Here is a 12377-nt window from a genome sequence, read left to right as displayed (position 1 = left end):
GAAGGTGAAGCATTCCAAAGGAATTTTGGGGAAAATGGGGTGCCCATGGGACAGGAAAATTTCAGCTTCAAGATCAGTGGGAGAAATGTGGGATTTTCTGGTGCCTTCACCCTGAGTGCTGCTGCTGGGTTGGGCTCTTTGCATTAATTTTAGACCTGAGAAACCCAGCAATGATCCAGTCCCTGCATTTCCAGATATCCCTGTTTTTTTGGAGCTCCGTGTGGAAGTTTGAGGGTCACGGGATTTTCTTATCAGGGCTTGCTCCTTGTCTGGGAAAGGTTTGGGATGAGCTGTGCTTGAAGGACTTTGTCTGGGATCTTCTCCTTCCCTCTGGGATGGGTTCTGCCATTCCCCAGCTGTTGGGCTCTGCCCAGCTCCTCTGGTTTATTATCCTCTGGAAGTTGCAGCATTCCAAAGGAATTTGGGGAAAAAGGAGTGCCCATGGGGCAGGAAAATTCCAGCTTCCAACTCAGTGGGAGAAATGTGGGATTTTCTGGTGCCTTCACCCTGAATGCTGCTGCTGGGTTGGACTTTTAGCATTCATTTTAGACCAGAGAAACCCAGCAATGATCCAGTCCCTGCAATTCCAGCTATCCCTGTTTCCTGGAGCTTGGTTTTAGCGGAGTTTCAGGGAATCCAGATGGAACTATTCCCATTTTATTTTATCATTTCTGACTCATTCTCTCACCCAGGTGTCAGGCCATGGTTTCCCCCCCTGCAGTGGCTCTTAACACACCAGCAGCAAATTGTAAAGGGAAAAAAAGGCATGGAATGACCTGGAAAACACTTCAGGGTTCCATCTTCCTGCTGTTGGACAGATCATGGAATCCTGCAATGGGCTGGCTTGGAAAGGACTTTAAAAATTCTCATTCCATCCCCTACCTTGGGCAGGGACACCTTCCCCCATCCCAGGCTGCTCCAGCCTGGCCTCCAACACATCCAGGGCTGGGAAATCCAAATTCCTCAGGGCACAGAGATTTCCCAGCCCTTCAGGAGGGGCTGAGATCCTGGCTCTGATTTCCTCTACAGCCCTGGAGACAGAGAAAACCCGAATTATTGGAGAGTCTCCCCTTGGTGCTGCTGCCAAACCCTCCCAGCTGAAACCAAAACTGCTTTAAACAGAGGATCTGGATAAAACCCAGGGGTCAGCAAGGCAGGGTCCTAACCCCAAATTTTCTGGATGAAAGGAGGTGTAAGTGAGCTCCCAAGCAGCTGCTTCAAATCCAGCTTTGCCCTGCTGTGTTCTGCCTTGCAGCTTCCTGCGCCTTCAGCTCTTCCCGAGGCATCGGGTGGAAGGACTGACTTTGATTTTTGCCATCATTCTTCTTTCCCCATGGAAACCTTTTCTTTTCCATCCCCCTTGGAAGTTGGCAGCTCAGAGTAAAGCAACTATTTTTAAGCCGAGCGCATTGTGAGAGAAATTTGGGGACTTTTTGGAGGTGCTTTGGGAATTTCTGCTTTTCTCTCTCTGCCTTTCAGAGCTGTGCTGTTGGAGGGCTGGAATGAGGTTATTTAAGGATTTTTAGTGGGGATTCTGAAGGAATTGCTGGGTTGTCGCAGGAGTGGGTTGGAACTGGGTCTCTGTTGGTTGGGACATGGGAGAATCTTTCCCTCCTCCCAAAAATGATCCTTCAAAACCCGGGATTGCATGGAACAGCAGCACCAGGACAGGCTGTGAGGGATGCCAGGAGATCCTGGCCCTGGGAGCTGCAGGAAAAACTCCCCAAGGATTCTCTGGTGGGAAGCAGGAAGGTTTGGGGTGCCCTGCTGGGAAGGACAAGCCGAGCCAGCAGCTCCTGGGTGACATCTCCAGGATGGTTTTTCTTCTCCCCCTGGGGCTCCTTCCCACCCTCCTGAGCTGCTCCTGGTGGAAATCAAGGAATTGGGTCAGGCCCAGCCTGTCTGGGCTCTTCTCTAGGGGCTGCTGGGGTGCAGAGCAGCATTTTCCAGGCCAGGAGCCTTTCAAGGAGCTCCGTGGCTGGGAAGGAGGAGAGGGGAGGGAGCTGGGAAGTGTTTTGTGTTTCTCTGCTGCCTCGGGACACTTGTGGTGTGACTTTTCACTGGGGAGCTGCTCGGTGTTGTTCTGCCTTTGGCTCCTGGGAGCAGGGAATTTGTCTGAGAGGTGTTTAATTGCTCAGCAGGATTCCCTCGGAAAGCAGAGAATTCATCCCGAGGGCTGAGCTCCTTCCTCCTCCTCCTCTTCCTCCCTTTCCTCCCTGCTCCCCCAGCCTGGCATGTGTGTATGGGATGGATGGGCTGGGAAAGCTTCCCCTGGGAGAGGCTGGAGCAGAGGATAATCCAGTAACAGTGGGAGAAAAGTGGATTTTCCTGCCCCTCTCTTGTCCTTCCTGCACATGGACATGCCGAGGGACAGAGAAAGGGAATTCTGGAGATGTGCTGGGAAAAGCTGGGAGAGGGGAGTCAGTCCTCTCTGCTGGGATAACAGATCCATCCTGGGGCTTGGCTTCTCCTGTCTTTCCCCCAGAGCTCTCCTGATTAGAGGGTTCATTAGCGTTAATGAGTGATTCGTTTCTACCTGTTGTCAAGGAACAGGGAAGTCAGGAAGGAGTGGAAGGTCCTGGCAGAACTCATCTGTTTATTTGGGGGATATTGGGGATTCCCTCATTCTGCAGCATTTTTCTTTCTCCTTCTTGCTCTCCTTTCTTCTTTCCCCTTTTTTGGTTTTGCCAGGGGGGAAAAAAAATAAAAAATAAAAAGAGGGAAAAGCTTTTAAGAAAAGGTCTGAAATTTGCAGTGTTTGCTGCCAGTTCGGGTCCCTTCCTCCCTCATTGGGAGCTTCCCACAGGAGTGGCTCCTTCCCAGTGGGAACAGGGAAAGGCTAGGCAGAAAGTGCCCCCCAGGTGATTGATTTTGTCACAGGGACAACTTTGAATTCAGAAATGTTTCTGGGGACAGCTGCAAAAGCGAGGAGAGCAGAGGAGAGGGAGGATGAAATCCTTCAGGCAGCAGCAGAACCGAGCCAGGCTGCACCCACCCCTCCCAGCAGAGCTGGTTTTTGTTTTCCTGCTCGGATTTTCCTCCCCCAGTCACCAAACCGCTCCAGATTCGTGCCCAGATCTTCTCCGTGCAGCTCCTTAGACCCCAGGTGGGGCTCTGTGTCCTTAGGGAGCCGTTCTTCATCCCAAAACTTCCCAAATCTGGGATGCACGGAGCCTCTCAAGCTGTGGGTGCCTCACTGCAGTGGGATGGGGACTGATCCTGTAGTTTGCCTTTTGGGAGCTGAAGTCACTTCTCAGGTGTCTCCTCTCTGCTCCTTGCTTCTTTCCCCGAATTCTCCAGCTCTTCCCAAGTTTTCCTGCATCTTGGTGTGTTTTAATCCTCTGTTTAATCCTCCCAGTGTGTGGCACTGCTGGCTGGTGTCTGATGCTCTCCCAAAGGGCTGCTGCAGCTCCCGGCCCGTTCTCCAGCCTGTTTCATATGGAAATTTCCTCCCAGGGAAGCCAGCTGGTGGGAGGGCAAGGAAAAGGCTTGGGGAGGAAAAACATCTTCCAGGTTTTTGTAGAATCCAAAGCCCAGAAACAGCGCGGGTGATGTCACAGTTTAGTCTGGAGCTGTGGGGTGTGCGAGGAGGAGCTGCTGCTGAACACAAAGAATTCCCAGGCAACAATTCCCAATTCCCAGGACTTGCTCCTCTTCCTTCTCCCATTCCTGAAGCTGATGAACCCTCCATGCCCACCTATGGTAATTGGATCATGGAACAGAACCAAATTCCCCAGGGAAGGCGCTGAGGGCTGATTTCCCTCAGCTCTGCCCTGCAGCAATTGTTCTCTCCTTACAGTGCAGCCGCAGAGCGATTCCTGCTTGGCTCCAGGGTTTTGGGGAGCAATTCCAAGCAATTGTCTGGAATAACACTTGTTAAAGCCAAATCTCTTCACCAGATAGGGACGTTCAGAGAGAGATAAAAATAGAGCTGTCCTGGCTGGAAGAATTACCTGGTTATCTTCTGCCCACATCTTCTATAATGTGTGTGTTGCCTGTCCCTTATCTCCGGCTGATTATGGAGCTGGGAAAACACTGGATTAAGTTGGCTCTGGAGCAATGCAGCTCCTCAGCTGGGTGCTGCAGGCTCTCACCAACACCAGAAAGTGCCAGACCTGGGACACAACTCGGGGAAAAGCAGCTCCTGCCCTGCTGCAATTCCAGCGATTCCTTATCCCGGCTGGGACAGAGCCATCGGCTTTATCCAAGCCAGTTCCATCCGAAATGCAGCAAGCACGTGCTGTTCCCATTAATGTGAGATCTTCCTTTTTTCGTAGAGCTACAGAGGGAGTGGGAGATGGCCTCTGGCTGGGTTTCTCCTTGTGGGAGCTCAGCCCCTCATCAGAGACGTCCTGAGGGACACAATTATTGGGCAGCTGCTCTGCCACCCAAAGAAACATCTGCAAATCCTTCCAGAGAGCCCAAAAGCTCCCTGGATTTTGGGGGAGAACCTGATCCGCTGGGATTTTCTCTCCATCCCCTCTCACTTCATGCTTTTACCTGTTCTGTTTGCTTGTGGGGGAAACTCAGACTGGTCTTTACTGGGAGATCAGCAGGGCCTTCCAGGGTGTAAAATTTGGTTTGTAATTTTTGACAGGGAATTGCTGAAGGGATAGCAACCAGCACTTTTTCCTGCTGCTAAAGTCAGGGATGAGCCTTTTTTTTTTTTTTTCCTCATTGTCTTAGTTTGAAAAGACAGGAGTCTGTGAAGGAGGGCAAAAGCCTCCTGTGAAATGGAAAAGGTAAACCCCCTCCCTCCGAATTACCACAATTTTGAAATTAAAAGGCTTTCGGGCAAAGATATGGGAATGGGATTAACAGTTTTTTACTAGGAAAAACTAAATAAAATTTTTAAAAAATGTAATTAGTACAAACAAAACTAGTGATGGAGTCAGAACCCTGACACCCTGATGAGCCAGGGTGTTGGGAACAGCCCAGTGAAATGGTGGCTGCTCCTCCTGGAGGGGCAGATGGAATGCTGCTGGAGCGGGGATCTGGAGAAGGGTGGAGTTTTCTCTGAAGGTCTGGGGATGGAGGAGCTGGGCCTGGTCTTCCTCTGGGGATCCAGCAGAGAAGAAGCTGCTCCTCTGGGAATCCAGTGAAGGGCTGCTCTGGTGTCCCAAAAATGCTGATTTTATGCAGGTAGGAATGCTTGGCTCCTCCCTCTGGGCGGAGCATCTCACCATGGGCTGATGGAACTTTACCGTGCAGGGAGTCATTAATGGCTCATTAACAGACGATATCTCCCCGGAGGGAGACATTGCTCTTGGGAGAGACAAGAAACCTGCCCCACCTCCAACAGATGGCAAATAGAATCCATGCTGATCTTACAAGCCAGGACACTCATCCTTTTCCTTCTTCTCCCCCTTTTCCAGGACGTACAACCTGACCTTCCTTCACCCCTACTACCGGCCGGACGAGGCGGAGGAGAACCCCTTCATCTGCTCCTCGCACCGGGAGAACGGCATGCAGAGGTGCTCCAACATTCCCAGCAGGAAGGAGTCCAAGGTGGAGTGCACCCTGAGCATGGAGTCCTACAGCCCCAGCCTGGCCAGCCCCGAGCCCAGCAGGAACTCCTGCATCAACTGGAACCAGTACTACAACATCTGCATGGCCGGCGACGTCAACCCCCACAACGGGGCCATCAATTTTGATAATATTGGATATGCCTGGATTGCTATTTTTCAGGTAAGATTCTCCCAATAATGGGATTTTTTTTTCCTGTTGTTTTTTTTTTTTTTTTCCTGTTGATTTCCTGGTTTTTTTCCTGGTTTTGGGTTGGTCGTTTTTTGCTCGGGAAGGTTTTGGCGAATGCAGCAAAGTTGGATGGAATTTGCTCAGCCCTGAGTGAAACTGCAAATAAGGAAATGGTGAATAAATGAATCAGGCAAGAAATGGTGCAAAAGAGGGTTTGGAGAGAAGAAACTTTTATTTTGAAAACATTTGAAAAGAGGGGAAAGAACTTCTGGAAGCAGAAAAACTCATGGCAGGTTCCACCTCTGCAGATCAGATAAAGCCCAGGGATTTTTGGGAGGAGGGTCTTCGTTGTTGGAGCATCAGGAAACTGAAAGTGCTGTTGAGGTTTTTGAGCTAGGTTTAATTTCATGCTAAAATGAAGGAAGCTGGCGTGGCTTAGGCTTGGTTTTAAATCACAGAGTGAGCCTGGTGAGCACGGAATGCTGGAAGGGGGAACAATCTGTTCTGGCCAAAATTCCTGAGAGGAAATTCTGCCCCCAGGGAATCTCAGTCTCTTTTGAGGCACTTCAGAAAAGACCAAAGTGCTTCTCACGGAGACTGGGGGAGATTTTTCAGGTGATAAGACTCCTCATAAGGGAAGGATTTTCCACGGATTTTCATGTCCAGAGGCTGTGGTTTCCCAGGCTGCCCCAGCTGGAAGATCCCTGTGTTCTTTCCCATTTTTAACGGGCACTTCCTGGAGTCACAGCATTTCTTTGGCTCTGCTGGGTGTCCTTGTTGATTCAGTCCCCCTGAAGTGGAGGTGACATCTGTTCCTAGAGCAGAATTCTCCTTTTAGCTTCGTTAATGAGGAATAATTACTCATCCAGAGCTCTGCGTTTCATTTACGGATTTCCTCCCAGTTCCATGTTATCCATGAAGTTCATCACTTCCAGCTTTCACCTGGGGAATGTTTGCTCTGAGCACCTTCCCTGCTGCCCTCGGGTCACAGTGCTGGTGCCAGAGGCTCAGAACCAAATCCAAAGGGGTTCAGGCACATCCCACTGGGATCTGAATCCTAATTCTCCCATTGGGAAAATGCTTTGGAATTAGTGAGGAAGAGAGGAGCTGCTGGCTGCCAGTGAGTGCTGAATAAAGGGAAGAGAGGGAATTCTCCTTTTCCTGATCTTTGATGGATCTGAGGGATGTTCCCAGGAGATCCCACCTGATTCCTTTTCATGGGAAAAGGACACTGAGGAGGAGCAGGAGCTTCTCCAGAGGGGTCCTGCTGCCTTTTCCCTTCCCGAGCCATTTTCCAGGCTGCAAAGCTTCATTCCATTGGATTTCCTCCTCCTTAAAAGGCTCAGTTGAATTTCAGGAAGGACCCCCAGCCCCAGGAGAGGTTTCAGCTGATTCCTTTGGGCAGCACAGCATCTGGCAAAGTGGGATCTCATGTCCTCAGATGGTTTTGGCAGCTGCCAGGAGGTCGATGATTGGTTTTAGCACTGCTCAGGCCATCCAAGGGCTCCAGAGGAATTCCGGCCAAAAACTCTCTTCACGTGTTTATTCCTGCTGCAAGTCAGGGCTCGTTTTTTAGGAGCTGAGAATGATTTAATTCCAGGTAAAGAGGGCAGCAAGGTGCTGGCTCAGCCTGGATGTGGGAAATCATCAGCGCAGGAGGCGAGGCACTAAATCCAAACAATTGCTGGAAGCAGGGAACATGTAGCAAATAAATCCATGGAATTGTGGCTGGACAGCACCAGGTCAGATGGGATGAGGGCTCTGAGGAAGCAGTGCAGAAAGTCCAGCTGATGGATTTAGGAGCTCTGAGCTCCCCTGGCGCTCGGTGTTGAGTTGCTGGGACGAGGCAGGGCCGGTTGTGCCGAGCCGTGGTTCTGCAGGATGGTGAATCCGTGGCTTTGTGCAGGAATTCTGGTGTGGGGAGAGCCCTGAGGGCTTCCAGATCTCCAGTGGGAATTGTGGTGAGCACAGGTGGCTGCCGGACAGAGCTTCCCTCAGGATTTATCCCAAGTGAGCCGGGAATCTTGGCTTGTCCAGCCATGGCGGGAGCTGACAGGAAAGGGGGGAGAGACTCTTGGAAAGGGTCTGGAGTGGCTGGAGCAGCTTCCCACTGGCAGAGGGATGGATGGATGGGATCTTGGGGGGGATGGGGAGGCCCCGGCAGGGGTGGAATCAGCCCTGGGAGCGTCCAAGGCCAGGCTGGGATGGTGGGAAGTGTCCCTGCCTGTCGCTACAGGACACGTGGAAGCACGACGCGAGCCACTGCTGTTTGCAAGGTAAAGAAGGAGGTTTATTCTCCGACTCCAACTTTTATACTTTTCCAAAGGTGACAGTGGATTGGAGAGGGAATGGGCCACCTCTCCAAAGACATTGGACAAACCACCAGTACATCAAGTTTCTCCACCCCTATGGAGGAATGCAAAACAATAGGTTGTTTACAGAAAGTTGTGTGAGAAAGTTTTCTAACAGACTGTAAGATCAGAAGGCTTTAGAGAATCTTAAGAATCAGGGTGACACCTGCCCAGAGCAGGGGTGGCACTGGATGGGCTTGAAGGTCCCTTCCAACCCCACCCATTCCATGGTTCCATGGTGTCGTGTGGTTTAGGAGCTGTCAGAAGGGAGGGGGATGAAATGAGCCCCACAGGGGAGATCCAGGAGGAACTTTGCAAGTGCCCACGAGTTTCCAAGGGCAGTTTGATACCGTTCAGACCACGAATAAACCAAACCAAAAGCAGGAACAAAAGCAGAGTTTGCAGAAATTCTGAAGATTTCCACTCCAGAACATCCAGCAAACTCTGCCCCAAGGATGGGTGAGCTCTTCCAGCTGCCAGAACTGAGATTTTAAAAGACATTTCTTTCAGTGGGAGTGACCCTGAACGTCCCAGAGCTGGGAGAGGTGACAGCAGGAAAACAGGGAAATGTGTTGTCCACCTTCCGAGGAGAACTCAGAGACAGGAGAACCTGGTGCAAATAAAAAAATTAAAATAACCAAGGGAATGGCTGCATCCCTGAGTGCTGTAAAGGATGATAATTCCTTATGTAATCCTGAAAGTGATTCATGTTTTGCTTCCCCTCATTTGTTGTGCAAGAGGCTAATTCGTGTCTGTATTTGTTACAAAGGCACGTTCTATGGCAAATTAGGTGAACTAATTAGCTTATTACAGACTAAATGAAAGGAGATGGAACCTAAATTAACTGTGAGGTTTGGCATGATATGAGGATCCCTTTATTGCACATGAATTCCAGCCCCAACAATCCGAGCAGTAATTACAGGTATTGTTGTCGCACGGCAGATGATGAATTACCCACCTCGACAAAAGTCCAATTTAATTGGAATTACTGACAGTCCCAGTGGAGGAAACAAAACCTTCCCACCTCCCTGACCTGCAGCCTTGGGGTGGCCAGGCCTGAGTGCAGAAATCCTGATAAAACAAAAAGGGATTGGGAGGCTGGAAGTTTGGCAAGGGAAGATACGTTAGGCTGCTTTGCAAAGCAGAGAAACTTTGAGCGGATAATTTCACATAGGATTTGTAGGAAAGCAAGGCCTCCACTCACACTTTACTCCAGGAGTGATGCTCCTGGCAGAAGTTGAAGGAAAAGGCAGATCCAGGAATGGTTTTCCCATTGGCTGCAGCGCTGTCCAAAGGTGCTGTTAATCCCCTTGCTCTGCCCCCTCCCAAGACTTCTGCAGAATTTGGGACAGAACCAAAAAGCTGGAAAGGAAGGAAAAGGTCTGAGGTTTCCAGCTGTGCCCAAAGTAATTTCGAGGCTGTGTTTTCAGGAGCTGTCACACTGGCTGCTCGTGTTTTTAGTGTTCATTGAGCAGAGAAATTTGGGATTCGAGACCAAAAGGAATTTTTTTCCTCCAATGGCTCAGCCTTTAAATTGGAGAGTGTGTCAACAACGCTTCTCTGTGCTGAATTTGGCAAGAAAAGAGTTTGGGAGCTTTTCATTCCCACTGCTTGGAGATGATGCTTTGTCACTCAACTCGAATCTGTTTTGGATCACCGAAAATATTTCCCTGGAAATGACGGGGTTTGAGCTCTGTTGCTGTTGCTTTTTTTAATTTGGTCAGCCAAATAAACAGCACTTGCTGCATTTGAAGAGCTCTCAGCCTGAATACCCCAGCTAAAAATATCCAGCCCTTTTCAAGCAGCTCGGAGAGTGCTTCCAAGAGGGATTTGTTGCCTTTGGAAAATTTTTGTTTTGAAGGTTGGGAGGAGTTGTCTCGTGTAGGACAGGGCAGAGAGGCCACCCTGATGCCAGGAGTGGTCCCATAACCTGTGGGGGTGCTGGATGGAATTAAAGCCTCCTGTAGATGAAGTGTGGACTTCCAAACCTCTGGAGTTTTTGGGAGAGTTTCATCCAACCTCGGTGGTGGATTCCTGTGTTTGGAGTAGGAAGAGGGGTCCTGCAGCAGGTCCTGGCCTGAACTGGAGTCCTGTCAGGGGAGCAAAAAGCTGCTGGTTTTGAGGAGCATCAACAACTGCTCCAAGGGAACGGCTGGAGTGGTGTCAGGGAGATTTAGGTTGGATTTTAGGGAAAGGTTCTTCAGGGAACAGCTCCCCAGGGAATGGGCACGGCCCCGAGGCTGCCAGAGCTGCAGGGGGGTTTGGACACCACCCCAGGCGTGCCCAGGGTGGAGTTTTGGGGTGTCAGGCTTGAACTCTGCTCCTTCCAACTCAGGATATTCCAAAAATCCACAATTCTCACAGGGAAATCTCACTTTGCTTCGGTTGCCCCAATTCTGCTCCGTGACCTCTCCCCCAAGCCCAAGGTGTGGCTCCTTCCCCCTGAATTCCCAGCCTGGCACCCCCATCCTCCTGGACAGGATTTGGAATCGGCTGGAAGCAAAGATCTCAGCCTGCCTTTCCTTCCTCCCCAGAAATCTGGGATTTGGGGGCTCCCAGTGCCCGCAGTGCTGCAGCTGAGCAGTTCAGCCCCTTCCCTTTGCCAAGGATCCTCCACAAACCACGGGGACACGGGATCATCATCCCAGCAAACCAAACCGGGAATCTGGGCTGGGGTGGGATTTGTTGGAGCAGCAGCTGAGGGAAGTCAGGGAGGGTTTTGCTGTCGGATGAGGGCCTTGCATTGTTTAGTGTGAAACAACAATTCGCCTTCCCTTCGGAGCCAAACTTGGGATTTGGGCTGGTTTTCATCCCAGAGCTACAATTCCATGAGGGTTTGGGTGACAAGCAACAGCATCAGTGACGTGTCTGACTTTACCCCACACTTCATTTCCCACTTTGCTTCTCAAAATCCACCAAGAGCTGCCAGCACTGCCTGGGCATCGCATTTATGGGATCAGATTTGACAGGTCAGGAGCCCAAGACATGGAAATAAGCAAAATTTCCTCTTTCCCCATTTTTTAGGGCCACTCTTCAGAGCAGATTCCTGCTTTGCAAGGCTCAATTTATAAAGAAACGACAAGGCCTCGAAGTGAAAGGAAAAGCATCTGTTCAAAGGATGTTACTCAATGTAATAAACCTGTTTTTCTGGCCACAGAGGTTCCTTAACGAGATGTTTCGGGAGGAAATAATTAAAATTGTGACGTTGGATTCAAAAATAGGGATGTGATTATCTGCCAAGCTCGCTCTGCCTGTGGAATATTCCCTGGAATATTCACTGGGCAGTGCTCGGGAGCCAAACCCATGTTGCCCAAGAGGGTGGAAATTCAGATAAGAGGCTTTCAGAAATGGAGGCTAAAGGCCTTATAAAACTTCCTGAAGCCATCAGGGTAATTAATAACTCTCACCATTTATAGCACTGGATCCCATCTTGATAAGTCTGATGAAAATAAAATATCAAAAAAAGCCTGGCAGCAGGGCCAGGGGAATGAGGAGATAAAAACTAAATGACCCCAAATGCTCACAGCCATCCTCAGAGTTGCTGTTGGGTTCAGGATAATTGATTTGAATGCAGATAATTCCCAATTTTTCCCCCCCAAAGGACTCAATTTTGGCCAAAGAAAAAGCGGCTGAGTGCAAATTAGAGATGTCAGTCAAGATGAAGTCTTCACATGTGGCTTTCTCTGGGTTTCCAGAGCGTCTCCTCCTCAGCCAGGCACCGAGCTCAGCCAGCAGCTGCAATCCTGGAATCAGAAGGAATTTCTGGTTGCCAGAGCTGTATTTTTTTTTTTTTTTAATCAGGATTTTAATAAGGGCGAGATGCTGATCTTGGGTGCTTGCTCAGGGAGGCTGTCACTCCAAATGAAGTTTGTTCAGGTAATCAGAGCAGGGAAATCTTGCCGTGAGACAGCTCCAGGCTGGAGTTTTGTGTGCTCTGCGCTGGGTTCTGATCTCCCCAGGCTCGCTGCACACGGCGATTTTCCAACCTTCCCTCGACTCATCCGTGGCACCTGGAGGAGGGTTTGGAGCTGCAGCTCTGGCACCAGCCCTTGGAGCTTTCCAGCAGCCAGGAACCCAGCCTTGACTAATGGAAGCTGGAGTCTGAACGAGGATTTCTCCCCTGGATGATTCTTTTTGCTCTTTGTCATCTGACACTGAAGCAAAAAAAAAAAAACCGTCCCACTCTCGAGTCGGCTGCAGCCAAGAACTTGCAAGGATTTTGGCAGAGCTCAAAGAAAAGAGGGTTCATGATGAAAACTTCTGGACACAATAAAAGAAATGGTTCTGTGCAAGCTCTGAAGTGACCCCAGAAAAAGCAGTGTAAACCTG

At 50.0% G+C, this 12377-nt stretch overlaps 1 protein-coding gene across 1 annotated transcript in view; it reads left to right on the top strand.

The window, feature by feature from the left end:
* The window catches only part of CACNA1H (calcium voltage-gated channel subunit alpha1 H), a 164825-nt gene that overhangs the window by 58249 nt on the left and 94199 nt on the right, over positions 1 to 12377 (top strand). Inside the window, exon 6 of the mRNA XM_021550249.3 lies at positions 5376 to 5688. Within this exon, the coding sequence (XP_021405924.3) occupies positions 5376 to 5688 (313 nt within the window). The remainder of the gene's footprint in view (positions 1 to 5375; positions 5689 to 12377) is intronic.

This window comes from Lonchura striata, chromosome 16, assembly GCF_046129695.1.
Source record: "Lonchura striata isolate bLonStr1 chromosome 16, bLonStr1.mat, whole genome shotgun sequence".
NCBI lineage: Eukaryota > Metazoa > Chordata > Aves > Passeriformes > Estrildidae > Lonchura > Lonchura striata.
This window is presented reverse-complemented; position numbering and strand designations above follow the sequence as displayed.